Raw genomic sequence first — 18,383 nt, forward strand, 5'->3', positions numbered from 1 at the left:
GCGCGTGAAAAGGGCACTTAGGCATTGAGGTGCAGAGCTGGTAGGCAGAAGTTGTCCCAAACACACCAATACCCAAGAGATAGGTTTGGTGGCTTCAGACGTCTTTGGCAGACTATGGTTGTCACCATTCATTCCACTATGTTCTTAATTAGCCGGGCGGATGGAGAAAATCATTGGAAGAGACAGAAGAAGAGGGTGGAATATGAATGGGGGGGATGAGGAGAGGAGTAGGGGGAAAAGGAGAAGGGAGGGAGGAACAAAAGGAAGCATAGAAGGAAGGGGGGAGGGAGGAAGAGAGGGAGAAAGGGAAGAGAAGAAAGAAAGAAACTAAAGAATGAAGGGAAGGAAGGAAGGAAGGAAGGAAGGAAGGAAGGAAGGAAGGAAAGAAGGCACGGTGCGAGGAAGGGACCTGCATGGACAGGCATGCAGGGAGGAAGGGAGAAAGGCAGAAAAAGAAAGACAGCCTGACAGAAAAAAGAAAGAGCAACCATAAATAAAGATGTAATGAGCGACGTGAGGACACTGACGAGGCTAGCTAACAAGGTTAGGGCTAGAGTCCCCAACTCACCTGGTTTTGCCCATCCTGCCCCCGCCTTTATGCCCCTGAAAGCCCCACCTCCGGTGAAAGCATTCGACCCTAGGAAAATCAGGGGTCCCGTTCAACAAGGACGTATATTGACTGATGCTTGCTTAGTCCCAGACTACTGCTGCTGCTTCTCCCCACCTGCTTTGCTTCTGCCTTGCCATGTGGCAGAGAAAACACCAGACATCGGCTACGCAAGGGTCTTTGATGGAACTGAGATACGCAGGTGGGGTTGGGTGCTACAGGAGACAGATATGCCTGTGGGAGTCTCGAATCCGGCTTCTGTGGGGAAACGGAACTGGCCTCAGGGATCTACCACATTTGTCCCAGTGAACATATCAGCATGATGCCCCTCACCTCAGAGATACTCGCAATCCACATTGAGTCTAAGGGCAAAGGCTGGGGAGGGAACACTGCTGTGACCCTAGCCACCCCAGCAGAACGTGATCACACGATGGATGCCATGATCACTGAAACAAGAACGATGCTGCTGATGTGCCCACCTTCCTCTCGTTGGAAAATGTTTCTGTGAGTTATTCTCAAGTAGGAAACCATTAGACACTTATTTTGTAACGATTCCTAGCATTTAGGAAACAGCTTCCTCGTTTATGATTCCCCCAGTGACTATGGAAAACGATGTAAACACCAACAAGGAAAGTCCTGCCCATTGGCCTAACCTTCGGGGGTCCAGCGCATAAAAGCCCCAGAACCGGAGGAGGCACCAGAATCTGAGAACCTCACCTCCGGACAGGACCCGCCCACCCTCCACCCCCGACACCATGACCCACTCGTGCTGCTCCTCTTGCTGCCAGCCTACGTGCTGCAGGACCACCTGCTGCCGGACCACCTGCTGCCAGCCCAGCGGCTGTGGGTCCAGCGGCTATGGGTCCAGCTGCTGCCAGCCTTGCTGCCGCCCAACTTGCTGTCACACCACCTGCTGCCGGACCACCTGCTGCCAGCCCAGCTGCTGTGGGTGTAGCGGCTGTGGACACAACGGCGGTGGGTCTAGCGGCTGTGGTTCAGGCTGCTGCCAGCCTTGCTGCTGCCCAGCTTGCTGTCACACCACCTGCTGCCGGACCACCTGCTGCCAGCCCAGCTGCTGTGGGTGTAGCGGCTGTGGACACAACGGCGGTGGGTCTAGCGGCTGTGGTTCAGGCTGCTGCCAGCCTTGCTGCTGCCCAGCTTGCTGTCACACCACCTGCTGCCGCACCACCTGCTGCCAGCCCAGCTGCTGTGGGTCCAGCGGCTGTGGACACAACTGCGGTGGGTCTAGCGGCTGTGGGTCGAGCTGCTGCCAGCCTTGCTGCTGCCCAACTTACTGTCGCACCACCTGCTGCCGGACCACCTGCTGCCAGCCCAGCTGTTGTGGGTCCAGCGGCTGTGGACAAAACTGCTGTGGGTCCCGCTGCTGCCAGCCAGGTTGCTGAACCCCCGTGTACTGCACGAGAACCTGCTACCACCCCACCTGCTGCTGCCTGCCTGGGTGCCTAGCCCAGGGCTCTGGATCCTGCTGCCAGCCTTCCTGCTGCTGATTGCCTCGCCAAGAACCACCATCTGACTTGCCACTTGGGAATCGGTCACTGCCAAGCGTTGCGGAAAGCCAGCCCGCAATCCCCAACATCTCGGTTATTCTTCCGCCTGTCTACCATCTTGTGAATCAGCCTGATGAAGTGTGGACCGCTTCTCCCTGATTCGCTTCTTCTTTCCTTCCTCTGGGTCATGTGCCAGCTTCACCCAACCTGATACAGAGTTAGGATCTCTGTTTGCTCTCCGTAGTCAAGAACTTTATCCTGTCCCTCTAAATACGTCAGCGAAACAACTCCTCAGGAATGACCTATAACTCGTGGAAACCGCTGAAAGCCCACACGGGTATGTTTTCTTTCTCGGTGTACTCATGAAGCTTGTACGCCTCTTGCTGCCTGTCATGTTCCCTTTCAATGTCCCCCTAGACGCGGGGAGTCTCGCCTGTATCTCTTAATAAACCCTAATCATTTGGAATCCCGTATTGTCTTTGTGTTTTTTTTGTACGTACATTTTACGTCACATGCAGTGTCCGTGTGGAGCCATACACAGTCCTCCACAAGTCATTATGCGCATTTTCAGCTGAGGAGATTTCACAGTGGAGTGTCCCACAGCTGACATGGACACACTCGGATCCAAGACTGTGGTTCGGGCGCTTGCTGAAGCGCACTTACGTTCAGATCTCCAGACGTGGTAGCAAACGCCCTTAGTCTCAGCACCAGCAAGATGTCCATCCGAGGCCTTCTTTGAGCGCACAAGTGTTATTCTCCCGGACAGGCGGGCCATCACTGGCACTAAGTTGTAGACGTCAGTGTCGTACAACTCAGCCACAGCAGCCATACGTGAGGACAGCGGGACCCGCCCTTTAGAGCCCTGGGGAACCCAGGATGCTCCTGTTGCCTTGGGTGGCATCCAGGCCCTCAGCACTCTTCTGCCTCACATACAGGTGAGCCTGCGGTGTCCTCGTGAGCAACAGAGGCAGCTGAACACGCTTGTGTTTGGGTCGTGGAAATCACATTCTTGTTTGGCCTCCTTGTCCCCAGGACCTAATGGGATATAGTAAAATGGCATCTTGTGATTTTCTGCCAAACCTATGTCTCTCCCCTCCTGTAAGGCAGTTTGTCATCGTGATCAAAATGCTGCCCAGAGAGTTGATGAAGCATGGTGTCAGGGCCAGAGAGATCGTGCAATGGGCATGTAGGACTTTGAGTAATCCATGAGCTCTGAACCATCTAAGGAAACAGAATAAGCTCTGGTATATTGTGGAGGAAGTGTGAGCAACCGAGGGGGGAAAAATGATGCCTGCTCCGTGGGGGTGAGGAGAATGTGAGGAAGAAAAAAGAGACAACAACGTGGGCATTCCTAGGAGTCAGGAACGAAGTCTGCTGCTTCTGGTCCTGAACTACTGGTGCCAACTCAGCACTCAGGGCTGTGAGGCCGATTCAGGCTCTGAGAGGAAGAGGAGACAGGGCCCCGGGTCACTTCCTGGGAGCAGTGGAGGGACCTCTGATGAGCTTCGAAGGCCCCTATCCAGGACACATGCCACCATTGGAGACTAGGTACCCAGGATGCTCTGGAGAGACTGCCAAGGCCAAACGTGCCTACCGCTGCTGGTTCTCAAGAGCGCGATGTTGGCAAAATGAGATGAAAACCTGACACCACCCATGTGTCCGCGTATTTGCTGGATGTTGACTAAATCCTTCGTGAGCATTCCCTTTAATTCTTGGAGGGATTTGCAAAGTAGGTATTAAGGTTCCCATTGTAGACGTGAGGAAATTGAGACTGAGTGTGGTAACGGAATGTCAGAGTTTGGTTTTCCAGAAGCTCCTCTTCAGTAAAGAGTCCAGCAATGTGGATTCTTTGGGGAGGTCATATCACACTGGTCCGCGTGTAGGGAAGTGTCCCAGGGAAGAAACACTTTGAGGCCAGCATCACAGTTTGCAACCAAAGCTTTAATCTGAAAGGTATCTCAGAAACGGTACAACTCCAAACAGGCACACAGACGCGCGCGCACACACACACACACACACGCGCGCGCGCGTGCACACACACATGCACACACACATGCACACACACACACACACACACACACACAGGCTGAGATTCTCTTATTTCAGCCACGAGGGAGCTGGAGTCTTTATAAACCCACTCTCCAGAAGCAAAGGTTGAGTGTGTTTTCTCCGTGTAGCATGCTCAGGCAGCCTGACATTCTGCTGCGCGTGAAAAGGGCACTTAGGCATTGAGGTGCAGAGCTGGTAGGCAGAAGTTGTCCCAAACACACCAATACCCAAGAGATAGGTTTGGTGGCTTCAGACGTCTTTGGCAGACTATGGTTGTCACCATTCATTCCACTATGTTCTTAATTAGCCGGGCGGATGGAGAAAATCATTGGAAGAGACAGAAGAAGAGGGTGGAATATGAATGGGGGGGATGAGGAGAGGAGTAGGGGGAAAAGGAGAAGGGAGGGAGGAACAAAAGGAAGCATAGAAGGAAGGGGGGAGGGAGGAAGAGAGGGAGAAAGGGAAGAGAAGAAAGAAAGAAACTAAAGAATGAAGGGAAGGAAGGAAGGAAGGAAGGAAGGAAGGAAGGAAGGAAGGAAAGAAGGCACGGTGCGAGGAAGGGACCTGCATGGACAGGCATGCAGGGAGGAAGGGAGAAAGGCAGAAAAAGAAAGACAGCCTGACAGAAAAAAGAAAGAGCAACCATAAATAAAGATGTAATGAGCGACGTGAGGACACTGACGAGGCTAGCTAACAAGGTTAGGGCTAGAGTCCCCAACTCACCTGGTTTTGCCCATCCTGCCCCCGCCTTTATGCCCCTGAAAGCCCCACCTCCGGTGAAAGCATTCGACCCTAGGAAAATCAGGGGTCCCGTTCAACAAGGACGTATATTGACTGATGCTTGCTTAGTCCCAGACTACTGCTGCTGCTTCTCCCCACCTGCTTTGCTTCTGCCTTGCCATGTGGCAGAGAAAACACCAGACATCGGCTACGCAAGGGTCTTTGATGGAACTGAGATACGCAGGTGGGGTTGGGTGCTACAGGAGACAGATATGCCTGTGGGAGTCTCGAATCCGGCTTCTGTGGGGAAACGGAACTGGCCTCAGGGATCTACCACATTTGTCCCAGTGAACATATCAGCATGATGCCCCTCACCTCAGAGATACTCGCAATCCACATTGAGTCTAAGGGCAAAGGCTGGGGAGGGAACACTGCTGTGACCCTAGCCACCCCAGCAGAACGTGATCACACGATGGATGCCATGATCACTGAAACAAGAACGATGCTGCTGATGTGCCCACCTTCCTCTCGTTGGAAAATGTTTCTGTGAGTTATTCTCAAGTAGGAAACCATTAGACACTTATTTTGTAACGATTCCTAGCATTTAGGAAACAGCTTCCTCGTTTATGATTCCCCCAGTGACTATGGAAAACGATGTAAACACCAACAAGGAAAGTCCTGCCCATTGGCCTAACCTTCGGGGGTCCAGCGCATAAAAGCCCCAGAACCGGAGGAGGCACCAGAATCTGAGAACCTCACCTCCGGACAGGACCCGCCCACCCTCCACCCCCGACACCATGACCCACTCGTGCTGCTCCTCTTGCTGCCAGCCTACGTGCTGCAGGACCACCTGCTGCCGGACCACCTGCTGCCAGCCCAGCGGCTGTGGGTCCAGCGGCTATGGGTCCAGCTGCTGCCAGCCTTGCTGCCGCCCAACTTGCTGTCACACCACCTGCTGCCGGACCACCTGCTGCCAGCCCAGCTGCTGTGGGTGTAGCGGCTGTGGACACAACGGCGGTGGGTCTAGCGGCTGTGGTTCAGGCTGCTGCCAGCCTTGCTGCTGCCCAGCTTGCTGTCACACCACCTGCTGCCGCACCACCTGCTGCCAGCCCAGCTGCTGTGGGTGTAGCGGCTGTGGACACAACGGCGGTGGGTCTAGCGGCTGTGGTTCAGGCTGCTGCCAGCCTTGCTGCTGCCCAGCTTGCTGTCACACCACCTGCTGCCGCACCACCTGCTGCCAGCCCAGCTGCTGTGGGTCCAGCGGCTGTGGACACAACTGCGGTGGGTCTAGCGGCTGTGGGTCGAGCTGCTGCCAGCCTTGCTGCTGCCCAACTTACTGTCGCACCACCTGCTGCCGGACCACCTGCTGCCAGCCCAGCTGCTGTGGGTCCAGCGGCTGTGGGTCCAGCGGCTGTGGACAAAACTGCTGTGGGTCCCGCTGCTGCCAGCCAGGTTGCTGAACCCCCGTGTACTGCACGAGAACCTGCTACCACCCCACCTGCTGCTGCCTGCCTGGGTGCCTAGCCCAGGGCTCTGGATCCTGCTGCCAGCCTTCCTGCTGCTGATTGCCTCGCCAAGAACCACCATCTGACTTGCCACTTGGGAATCGGTCACTGCCAAGCGTTGCGGAAAGCCAGCCCGCAATCCCCAACATCTCGGTTATTCTTCCGCCTGTCTACCATCTTGTGAATCAGCCTGATGAAGTGTGGACCGCTTCTCCCTGATTCGCTTCTTCTTTCCTTCCTCTGGGTCATGTGCCAGCTTCACCCAACCTGATACAGAGTTAGGATCTCTGTTTGCTCTCCGTAGTCAAGAACTTTATCCTGTCCCTCTAAATACGTCAGCGAAACAACTCCTCAGGAATGACCTATAACTCGTGGAAACCGCTGAAAGCCCACACGGGTATGTTTTCTTTCTCGGTGTACTCATGAAGCTTGTACGCCTCTTGCTGCCTGTCATGTTCCCTTTCAATGTCCCCCTAGACGCGGGGAGTCTCGCCTGTATCTCTTAATAAACCCTAATCATTTGGAATCCCGTATTGTCTTTGTGTTTTTTTTGTACGTACATTTTACGTCACATGCAGTGTCCGTGTGGAGCCATACACAGTCCTCCACAAGTCATTATGCGCATTTTCAGCTGAGGAGATTTCACAGTGGAGTGTCCCACAGCTGACATGGACACACTCGGATCCAAGACTGTGGTTCGGGCGCTTGCTGAAGCGCACTTACGTTCAGATCTCCAGACGTGGTAGCAAACGCCCTTAGTCTCAGCACCAGCAAGATGTCCATCCGAGGCCTTCTTTGAGCGCACAAGTGTTATTCTCCCGGACAGGCGGGCCATCACTGGCACTAAGTTGTAGACGTCAGTGTCGTACAACTCAGCCACAGCAGCCATACGTGAGGACAGCGGGACCCGCCCTTTAGAGCCCTGGGGAACCCAGGATGCTCCTGTTGCCTTGGGTGGCATCCAGGCCCTCAGCACTCTTCTGCCTCACATACAGGTGAGCCTGCGGTGTCCTCGTGAGCAACAGAGGCAGCTGAACACGCTTGTGTTTGGGTCGTGGAAATCACATTCTTGTTTGGCCTCCTTGTCCCCAGGACCTAATGGGATATAGTAAAATGGCATCTTGTGATTTTCTGCCAAACCTATGTCTCTCCCCTCCTGTAAGGCAGTTTGTCATCGTGATCAAAATGCTGCCCAGAGAGTTGATGAAGCATGGTGTCAGGGCCAGAGAGATCGTGCAATGGGCATGTAGGACTTTGAGTAATCCATGAGCTCTGAACCATCTAAGGAAACAGAATAAGCTCTGGTATATTGTGGAGGAAGTGTGAGCAACCGAGGGGGGAAAAATGATGCCTGCTCCGTGGGGGTGAGGAGAATGTGAGGAAGAAAAAAGAGACAACAACGTGGGCATTCCTAGGAGTCAGGAACGAAGTCTGCTGCTTCTGGTCCTGAACTACTGGTGCCAACTCAGCACTCAGGGCTGTGAGGCCGATTCAGGCTCTGAGAGGAAGAGGAGACAGGGCCCCGGGTCACTTCCTGGGAGCAGTGGAGGGACCTCTGATGAGCTTCGAAGGCCCCTATCCAGGACACATGCCACCATTGGAGACTAGGTACCCAGGATGCTCTGGAGAGACTGCCAAGGCCAAACGTGCCTACCGCTGCTGGTTCTCAAGAGCGCGATGTTGGCAAAATGAGATGAAAACCTGACACCACCCATGTGTCCGCGTATTTGCTGGATGTTGACTAAATCCTTCGTGAGCATTCCCTTTAATTCTTGGAGGGATTTGCAAAGTAGGTATTAAGGTTCCCATTGTAGACGTGAGGAAATTGAGACTGAGTGTGGTAACGGAATGTCAGAGTTTGGTTTTCCAGAAGCTCCTCTTCAGTAAAGAGTCCAGCAATGTGGATTCTTTGGGGAGGTCATATCACACTGGTCCGCGTGTAGGGAAGTGTCCCAGGGAAGAAACACTTTGAGGCCAGCATCACAGTTTGCAACCAAAGCTTTAATCTGAAAGGTATCTCAGAAACGGTACAACTCCAAACAGGCACACAGACGCGCGCGCACACACACACACACACGCGCGCGCGCGTGCACACACACATGCACACACACATGCACACACACACACACACACACACACAGGCTGAGATTCTCTTATTTCAGCCACGAGGGAGCTGGAGTCTTTATAAACCCACTCTCCAGAAGCAAAGGTTGAGTGTGTTTTCTCCGTGTAGCATGCTCAGGCAGCCTGACATTCTGCTGCGCGTGAAAAGGGCACTTAGGCATTGAGGTGCAGAGCTGGTAGGCAGAAGTTGTCCCAAACACACCAATACCCAAGAGATAGGTTTGGTGGCTTCAGACGTCTTTGGCAGACTATGGTTGTCACCATTCATTCCACTATGTTCTTAATTAGCCGGGCGGATGGAGAAAATCATTGGAAGAGACAGAAGAAGAGGGTGGAATATGAATGGGGGGGATGAGGAGAGGAGTAGGGGGAAAAGGAGAAGGGAGGGAGGAACAAAAGGAAGCATAGAAGGAAGGGGGGAGGGAGGAAGAGAGGGAGAAAGGGAAGAGAAGAAAGAAAGAAACTAAAGAATGAAGGGAAGGAAGGAAGGAAGGAAGGAAGGAAGGAAGGAAAGAAGGCACGGTGCGAGGAAGGGACCTGCATGGACAGGCATGCAGGGAGGAAGGGAGAAAGGCAGAAAAAGAAAGACAGCCTGACAGAAAAAAGAAAGAGCAACCATAAATAAAGATGTAATGAGCGACGTGAGGACACTGACGAGGCTAGCTAACAAGGTTAGGGCTAGAGTCCCCAACTCACCTGGTTTTGCCCATCCTGCCCCCGCCTTTATGCCCCTGAAAGCCCCACCTCCGGTGAAAGCATTCGACCCTAGGAAAATCAGGGGTCCCGTTCAACAAGGACGTATATTGACTGATGCTTGCTTAGTCCCAGACTACTGCTGCTGCTTCTCCCCACCTGCTTTGCTTCTGCCTTGCCATGTGGCAGAGAAAACACCAGACATCGGCTACGCAAGGGTCTTTGATGGAACTGAGATACGCAGGTGGGGTTGGGTGCTACAGGAGACAGATATGCCTGTGGGAGTCTCGAATCCGGCTTCTGTGGGGAAACGGAACTGGCCTCAGGGATCTACCACATTTGTCCCAGTGAACATATCAGCATGATGCCCCTCACCTCAGAGATACTCGCAATCCACATTGAGTCTAAGGGCAAAGGCTGGGGAGGGAACACTGCTGTGACCCTAGCCACCCCAGCAGAACGTGATCACACGATGGATGCCATGATCACTGAAACAAGAACGATGCTGCTGATGTGCCCACCTTCCTCTCGTTGGAAAATGTTTCTGTGAGTTATTCTCAAGTAGGAAACCATTAGACACTTATTTTGTAACGATTCCTAGCATTTAGGAAACAGCTTCCTCGTTTATGATTCCCCCAGTGACTATGGAAAACGATGTAAACACCAACAAGGAAAGTCCTGCCCATTGGCCTAACCTTCGGGGGTCCAGCGCATAAAAGCCCCAGAACCGGAGGAGGCACCAGAATCTGAGAACCTCACCTCCGGACAGGACCCGCCCACCCTCCACCCCCGACACCATGACCCACTCGTGCTGCTCCTCTTGCTGCCAGCCTACGTGCTGCAGGACCACCTGCTGCCGGACCACCTGCTGCCAGCCCAGCGGCTGTGGGTCCAGCGGCTATGGGTCCAGCTGCTGCCAGCCTTGCTGCCGCCCAACTTGCTGTCACACCACCTGCTGCCGGACCACCTGCTGCCAGCCCAGCTGCTGTGGGTGTAGCGGCTGTGGACACAACGGCGGTGGGTCTAGCGGCTGTGGTTCAGGCTGCTGCCAGCCTTGCTGCTGCCCAGCTTGCTGTCACACCACCTGCTGCCGCACCACCTGCTGCCAGCCCAGCTGCTGTGGGTGTAGCGGCTGTGGACACAACGGCGGTGGGTCTAGCGGCTGTGGTTCAGGCTGCTGCCAGCCTTGCTGCTGCCCAGCTTGCTGTCACACCACCTGCTGCCGCACCACCTGCTGCCAGCCCAGCTGCTGTGGGTCCAGCGGCTGTGGACACAACTGCGGTGGGTCTAGCGGCTGTGGGTCGAGCTGCTGCCAGCCTTGCTGCTGCCCAACTTACTGTCGCACCACCTGCTGCCGGACCACCTGCTGCCAGCCCAGCTGTTGTGGGTCCAGCGGCTGTGGACAAAACTGCTGTGGGTCCCGCTGCTGCCAGCCAGGTTGCTGAACCCCCGTGTACTGCACGAGAACCTGCTACCACCCCACCTGCTGCTGCCTGCCTGGGTGCCTAGCCCAGGGCTCTGGATCCTGCTGCCAGCCTTCCTGCTGCTGATTGCCTCGCCAAGAACCACCATCTGACTTGCCACTTGGGAATCGGTCACTGCCAAGCGTTGCGGAAAGCCAGCCCGCAATCCCCAACATCTCGGTTATTCTTCCGCCTGTCTACCATCTTGTGAATCAGCCTGATGAAGTGTGGACCGCTTCTCCCTGATTCGCTTCTTCTTTCCTTCCTCTGGGTCATGTGCCAGCTTCACCCAACCTGATACAGAGTTAGGATCTCTGTTTGCTCTCCGTAGTCAAGAACTTTATCCTGTCCCTCTAAATACGTCAGCGAAACAACTCCTCAGGAATGACCTATAACTCGTGGAAACCGCTGAAAGCCCACACGGGTATGTTTTCTTTCTCGGTGTACTCATGAAGCTTGTACGCCTCTTGCTGCCTGTCATGTTCCCTTTCAATGTCCCCCTAGACGCGGGGAGTCTCGCCTGTATCTCTTAATAAACCCTAATCATTTGGAATCCCGTATTGTCTTTGTGTTTTTTTTGTACGTACATTTTACGTCACATGCAGTGTCCGTGTGGAGCCATACACAGTCCTCCACAAGTCATTATGCGCATTTTCAGCTGAGGAGATTTCACAGTGGAGTGTCCCACAGCTGACATGGACACACTCGGATCCAAGACTGTGGTTCGGGCGCTTGCTGAAGCGCACTTACGTTCAGATCTCCAGACGTGGTAGCAAACGCCCTTAGTCTCAGCACCAGCAAGATGTCCATCCGAGGCCTTCTTTGAGCGCACAAGTGTTATTCTCCCGGACAGGCGGGCCATCACTGGCACTAAGTTGTAGACGTCAGTGTCGTACAACTCAGCCACAGCAGCCATACGTGAGGACAGCGGGACCCGCCCTTTAGAGCCCTGGGGAACCCAGGATGCTCCTGTTGCCTTGGGTGGCATCCAGGCCCTCAGCACTCTTCTGCCTCACATACAGGTGAGCCTGCGGTGTCCTCGTGAGCAACAGAGGCAGCTGAACACGCTTGTGTTTGGGTCGTGGAAATCACATTCTTGTTTGGCCTCCTTGTCCCCAGGACCTAATGGGATATAGTAAAATGGCATCTTGTGATTTTCTGCCAAACCTATGTCTCTCCCCTCCTGTAAGGCAGTTTGTCATCGTGATCAAAATGCTGCCCAGAGAGTTGATGAAGCATGGTGTCAGGGCCAGAGAGATCGTGCAATGGGCATGTAGGACTTTGAGTAATCCATGAGCTCTGAACCATCTAAGGAAACAGAATAAGCTCTGGTATATTGTGGAGGAAGTGTGAGCAACCGAGGGGGGAAAAATGATGCCTGCTCCGTGGGGGTGAGGAGAATGTGAGGAAGAAAAAAGAGACAACAACGTGGGCATTCCTAGGAGTCAGGAACGAAGTCTGCTGCTTCTGGTCCTGAACTACTGGTGCCAACTCAGCACTCAGGGCTGTGAGGCCGATTCAGGCTCTGAGAGGAAGAGGAGACAGGGCCCCGGGTCACTTCCTGGGAGCAGTGGAGGGACCTCTGATGAGCTTCGAAGGCCCCTATCCAGGACACATGCCACCATTGGAGACTAGGTACCCAGGATGCTCTGGAGAGACTGCCAAGGCCAAACGTGCCTACCGCTGCTGGTTCTCAAGAGCGCGATGTTGGCAAAATGAGATGAAAACCTGACACCACCCATGTGTCCGCGTATTTGCTGGATGTTGACTAAATCCTTCGTGAGCATTCCCTTTAATTCTTGGAGGGATTTGCAAAGTAGGTATTAAGGTTCCCATTGTAGACGTGAGGAAATTGAGACTGAGTGTGGTAACGGAATGTCAGAGTTTGGTTTTCCAGAAGCTCCTCTTCAGTAAAGAGTCCAGCAATGTGGATTCTTTGGGGAGGTCATATCACACTGGTCCGCGTGTAGGGAAGTGTCCCAGGGAAGAAACACTTTGAGGCCAGCATCACAGTTTGCAACCAAAGCTTTAATCTGAAAGGTATCTCAGAAACGGTACAACTCCAAACAGGCACACAGACGCGCGCGCACACACACACACACACACGCGCGCGCGCGTGCACACACACATGCACACACACATGCACACACACACACACACACACACACAGGCTGAGATTCTCTTATTTCAGCCACGAGGGAGCTGGAGTCTTTATAAACCCACTCTCCAGAAGCAAAGGTTGAGTGTGTTTTCTCCGTGTAGCATGCTCAGGCAGCCTGACATTCTGCTGCGCGTGAAAAGGGCACTTAGGCATTGAGGTGCAGAGCTGGTAGGCAGAAGTTGTCCCAAACACACCAATACCCAAGAGATAGGTTTGGTGGCTTCAGACGTCTTTGGCAGACTATGGTTGTCACCATTCATTCCACTATGTTCTTAATTAGCCGGGCGGATGGAGAAAATCATTGGAAGAGACAGAAGAAGAGGGTGGAATATGAATGGGGGGGATGAGGAGAGGAGTAGGGGGAAAAGGAGAAGGGAGGGAGGAACAAAAGGAAGCATAGAAGGAAGGGGGGAGGGAGGAAGAGAGGGAGAAAGGGAAGAGAAGAAAGAAAGAAACTAAAGAATGAAGGGAAGGAAGGAAGGAAGGAAGGAAGGAAGGAAGGAAGGAAAGAAGGCACGGTGCGAGGAAGGGACCTGCATGGACAGGCATGCAGGGAGGAAGGGAGAAAGGCAGAAAAAGAAAGACAGCCTGACAGAAAAAAGAAAGAGCAACCATAAATAAAGATGTAATGAGCGACGTGAGGACACTGACGAGGCTAGCTAACAAGGTTAGGGCTAGAGTCCCCAACTCACCTGGTTTTGCCCATCCTGCCCCCGCCTTTATGCCCCTGAAAGCCCCACCTCCGGTGAAAGCATTCGACCCTAGGAAAATCAGGGGTCCCGTTCAACAAGGACGTATATTGACTGATGCTTGCTTAGTCCCAGACTACTGCTGCTGCTTCTCCCCACCTGCTTTGCTTCTGCCTTGCCATGTGGCAGAGAAAACACCAGACATCGGCTACGCAAGGGTCTTTGATGGAACTGAGATACGCAGGTGGGGTTGGGTGCTACAGGAGACAGATATGCCTGTGGGAGTCTCGAATCCGGCTTCTGTGGGGAAACGGAACTGGCCTCAGGGATCTACCACATTTGTCCCAGTGAACATATCAGCATGATGCCCCTCACCTCAGAGATACTCGCAATCCACATTGAGTCTAAGGGCAAAGGCTGGGGAGGGAACACTGCTGTGACCCTAGCCACCCCAGCAGAACGTGATCACACGATGGATGCCATGATCACTGAAACAAGAACGATGCTGCTGATGTGCCCACCTTCCTCTCGTTGGAAAATGTTTCTGTGAGTTATTCTCAAGTAGGAAACCATTAGACACTTATTTTGTAACGATTCCTAGCATTTAGGAAACAGCTTCCTCGTTTATGATTCCCCCAGTGACTATGGAAAACGATGTAAACACCAACAAGGAAAGTCCTGCCCATTGGCCTAACCTTCGGGGGTCCAGCGCATAAAAGCCCCAGAACCGGAGGAGGCACCAGAATCTGAGAACCTCACCTCCGGACAGGACCCGCCCACCCTCCACCCCCGACACCATGACCCACTCGTGCTGCTCCTCTTGCTGCCAGCCTACGTGCTGCAGGACCACCTGCTGCCGGACCACCTGCTGCCAGCCCAGCGGCTGTGGGTCCAGCGGCTATGGGTCCAGCTGCTGCCAGCCTTGCTGCCGCCCAACTTGCTGTCACACCACCTGCTGCCGGACCACCTGCTGCCAGCCCAGCTGCTGTGGGTGTAGCGGCTGTGGACACAACGGCGGTGGGTCTAGCGGCTGTGGTTCAGGCTGCTGCCAGCCTTGCTGCTGCCCAGCTTGCTGTCACACCACCTGCTGCCGGACCACCTGCTGCCAGCCCAGCTGCTGTGGGTGTAGCGGCTGTGGACACAACGGCGGTGGGTCTAGCGGCTGTGGTTCAGGCTGCTGCCAGCCTTGCTGCTGCCCAGCTTGCTGTCACACCACCTGCTGCCGCACCACCTGCTGCCAGCCCAGCTGCTGTGGGTCCAGCGGCTGTGGACACAACTGCGGTGGGTCTAGCGGCTGTGGGTCGAGCTGCTGCCAGCCTTGCTGCTGCCCAACTTACTGTCGCACCACCTGCTGCCGGACCACCTGCTGCCAGCCCAGCTGTTGTGGGTCCAGCGGCTGTGGACAAAACTGCTGTGGGTCCTGCTGCTGCCAGCCAGGTTGCTGAACCCCCGTGTACTGCACGAGAACCTGCTACCACCCCACCTGCTGCTGCCTGCCTGGGTGCCTAGCCCAGGGCTCTGGATCCTGCTGCCAGCCTTCCTGCTGCTGATTGCCTCGCCAAGAACCACCATCTGACTTGCCACTTGGGAATCGGTCACTGCCAAGCGTTGCGGAAAGCCAGCCCGCAATCCCCAACATCTCGGTTATTCTTCCGCCTGTCTACCATCTTGTGAATCAGCCTGATGAAGTGTGGACCGCTTCTCCCTGATTCGCTTCTTCTTTCCTTCCTCTGGGTCATGTGCCAGCTTCACCCAACCTGATACAGAGTTAGGATCTCTGTTTGCTCTCCGTAGTCAAGAACTTTATCCTGTCCCTCTAAATACGTCAGCGAAACAACTCCTCAGGAATGACCTATAACTCGTGGAAACCGCTGAAAGCCCACACGGGTATGTTTTCTTTCTCGGTGTACTCATGAAGCTTGTACGCCTCTTGCTGCCTGTCATGTTCCCTTTCAATGTCCCCCTAGACGCGGGGAGTCTCGCCTGTATCTCTTAATAAACCCTAATCATTTGGAATCCCGTATTGTCTTTGTGTTTTTTTTGTACGTACATTTTACGTCACATGCAGTGTCCGTGTGGAGCCATACACAGTCCTCCACAAGTCATTATGCGCATTTTCAGCTGAGGAGATTTCACAGTGGAGTGTCCCACAGCTGACATGGACACACTCGGATCCAAGACTGTGGTTCGGGCGCTTGCTGAAGCGCACTTACGTTCAGATCTCCAGACGTGGTAGCAAACGCCCTTAGTCTCAGCACCAGCAAGATGTCCATCCGAGGCCTTCTTTGAGCGCACAAGTGTTATTCTCCCGGACAGGCGGGCCATCACTGGCACTAAGTTGTAGACGTCAGTGTCGTACAACTCAGCCACAGCAGCCATACGTGAGGACAGCGGGACCCGCCCTTTAGAGCCCTGGGGAACCCAGGATGCTCCTGTTGCCTTGGGTGGCATCCAGGCCCTCAGCACTCTTCTGCCTCACATACAGGTGAGCCTGCGGTGTCCTCGTGAGCAACAGAGGCAGCTGAACACGCTTGTGTTTGGGTCGTGGAAATCACATTCTTGTTTGGCCTCCTTGTCCCCAGGACCTAATGGGATATAGTAAAATGGCATCTTGTGATTTTCTGCCAAACCTATGTCTCTCCCCTCCTGTAAGGCAGTTTGTCATCGTGATCAAAATGCTGCCCAGAGAGTTGATGAAGCATGGTGTCAGGGCCAGAGAGATCGTGCAATGGGCATGTAGGACTTTGAGTAATCCATGAGCTCTGAACCATCTAAGGAAACAGAATAAGCTCTGGTATATTGTGGAGGAAGTGTGAGCAACCGAGGGGGGAAAAATGATGCCTGCTCCGTGGGGGTGAGGAGAATGTGAGGAAGAAAAAAGAGACAACAACGTGGGCATTCCTAGGAGTCAGGAACGAAGTCTGCTGCTTCTGGTCCTGAACTACTGGTGCCAACTCAGCACTCAGGGCTGTGAGGCCGATTCAGGCTCTGAGAGGAAGAGGAGACAGGGCCCCGGGTCACTTCCTGGGAGCAGTGGAGGGACCTCTGATGAGCTTCGAAGGCCCCTATCCAGGACACATGCCACCATTGGAGACTAGGTACCCAGGATGCTCTGGAGAGACTGCCAAGGCCAAACGTGCCTACCGCTGCTGGTTCTCAAGAGCGCGATGTTGGCAAAATGAGATGAAAACCTGACACCACCCATGTGTCCGCGTATTTGCTGGATGTTGACTAAATCCTTCGTGAGCATTCCCTTTAATTCTTGGAGGGATTTGCAAAGTAGGTATTAAGGTTCCCATTGTAGACGTGAGGAAATTGAGACTGAGTGTGGTAACGGAATGTCAGAGTTTGGTTTTCCAGAAGCTCCTCTTCAGTAAAGAGTCCAGGAATGTGGATTCTTTGGGGAGGTCATATCACACTGGCCCGCGTGTAGGGAAGTGTCCCAGGGAAGAAACACTTTGAGGCCAGCATCACAGTTTGCAACCAAAGCTTTAATCTGAAAGGTATCTCAGAAACGGTACAACTCCAAACAGGCACACAGACGCGCGCGCACACACACACACACACGCGCGCGCGTGCACACACACATGCACACACACATGCACACACACACACACACACACACACAGGCTGAGATTCTCTTATTTCAGCCACGAGGGAGCTGGAGTCTTTATAAACCCACTCTCCAGAAGCAAAGGTTGAGTGTGTTTTCTCCGTGTAGCATGCTCAGGCAGCCTGACATTCTGCTGCGCGTGAAAAGGGCACTTAGGCATTGAGGTGCAGAGCTGGTAGGCAGAAGTTGTCCCAAACACACCAATACCCAAGAGATAGGTTTGGTGGCTTCAGACGTCTTTGGCAGACTATGGTTGTCACCATTCATTCCACTATGTTCTTAATTAGCCGGGCGGATGGAGAAAATCATTGGAAGAGACAGAAGAAGAGGGTGGAATATGAATGGGGGGGATGAGGAGAGGAGTAGGGGGAAAAGGAGAAGGGAGGGAGGAACAAAAGGAAGCATAGAAGGAAGGGGGGAGGGAGGAAGAGAGGGAGAAAGGGAAGAGAAGAAAGAAAGAAACTAAAGAATGAAGGGAAGGAAGGAAGGAAGGAAGGAAGGAAGGAAGGAAAGAAGGCACGGTGCGAGGAAGGGACCTGCATGGACAGGCATGCAGGGAGGAAGGGAGAAAGGCAGAAAAAGAAAGACAGCCTGACAGAAAAAAGAAAGAGCAACCATAAATAAAGATGTAATGAGCGACGTGAGGACACTGACGAGGCTAGCTAACAAGGTTAGGGCTAGAGTCCCCAACTCACCTGGTTTTGCCCATCCTGCCCCCGCCTTTATGCCCCTGAAAGCCCCACCTCCGGTGAAAGCATTCGACCCTAGGAAAATCAGGGGTCCCGTTCAACAAGGACGTATATTGACTGATGCTTGCTTAGTCCCAGACTACTGCTGCTGCTTCTCCCCACCTGCTTTGCTTCTGCCTTGCCATGTGGCAGAGAAAACACCAGACATCGGCTACGCAAGGGTCTTTGATGGAACTGAGATACGCAGGTGGGGTTGGGTGCTACAGGAGACAGATATGCCTGTGGGAGTCTCGAATCCGGCTTCTGTGGGGAAACGGAACTGGCCTCAGGGATCTACCACATTTGTCCCAGTGAACATATCAGCATGATGCCCCTCACCTCAGAGATACTCGCAATCCACATTGAGTCTAAGGGCAAAGGCTGGGGAGGGAACACTGCTGTGACCCTAGCCACCCCAGCAGAACGTGATCACACGATGGATGCCATGATCACTGAAACAAGAACGATGCTGCTGATGTGCCCACCTTCCTCTCGTTGGAAAATGTTTCTGTGAGTTATTCTC

General features: G+C 53.7%; 4 protein-coding genes across 4 annotated transcripts; all 4 read left to right on the plus strand.

The window, feature by feature from the left end:
* Positions 1-355: 355 nt before the first annotated feature.
* LOC122233443 (keratin-associated protein 9-1-like) lies at positions 356-3,932 on the plus strand. Its single transcript, XM_042965615.1, has one exon. It carries the CDS (start codon positions 1,363-1,365, stop codon positions 2,008-2,010), a length of 648 nt encoding a protein of 215 aa, XP_042821549.1. The 5' UTR covers positions 356-1,362; the 3' UTR covers positions 2,011-3,932.
* A 742-nt stretch (positions 3,933-4,674) lies between these two features.
* On the plus strand, positions 4,675-8,266 carry LOC122233438 (keratin-associated protein 9-1-like). The gene has a single exon (XM_042965606.1). The coding sequence runs from the start codon at positions 5,682-5,684 to the stop codon at positions 6,342-6,344; it is 663 nt and encodes a 220-aa protein (XP_042821540.1). The 5' UTR covers positions 4,675-5,681; the 3' UTR covers positions 6,345-8,266.
* Positions 8,267-8,996: 730 nt separating this feature from the next.
* LOC122233445 (keratin-associated protein 9-1-like) lies at positions 8,997-12,573 on the plus strand. The gene has a single exon (XM_042965618.1). The coding sequence runs from the start codon at positions 10,004-10,006 to the stop codon at positions 10,649-10,651; it is 648 nt and encodes a 215-aa protein (XP_042821552.1). The 5' UTR covers positions 8,997-10,003; the 3' UTR covers positions 10,652-12,573.
* A 743-nt stretch (positions 12,574-13,316) lies between these two features.
* On the plus strand, positions 13,317-16,923 carry LOC122233439 (keratin-associated protein 9-1-like). The gene has a single exon (XM_042965611.1). The coding sequence runs from the start codon at positions 14,317-14,319 to the stop codon at positions 14,962-14,964; it is 648 nt and encodes a 215-aa protein (XP_042821545.1). The 5' UTR covers positions 13,317-14,316; the 3' UTR covers positions 14,965-16,923.
* The last annotated feature ends 1,460 nt before the right edge of the window (positions 16,924-18,383 follow it).

This window comes from Panthera tigris, chromosome E1, assembly GCF_018350195.1.
Source record: "Panthera tigris isolate Pti1 chromosome E1, P.tigris_Pti1_mat1.1, whole genome shotgun sequence".
In the NCBI taxonomy this organism is placed as follows: Eukaryota; Metazoa; Chordata; class Mammalia; order Carnivora; family Felidae; genus Panthera; species Panthera tigris.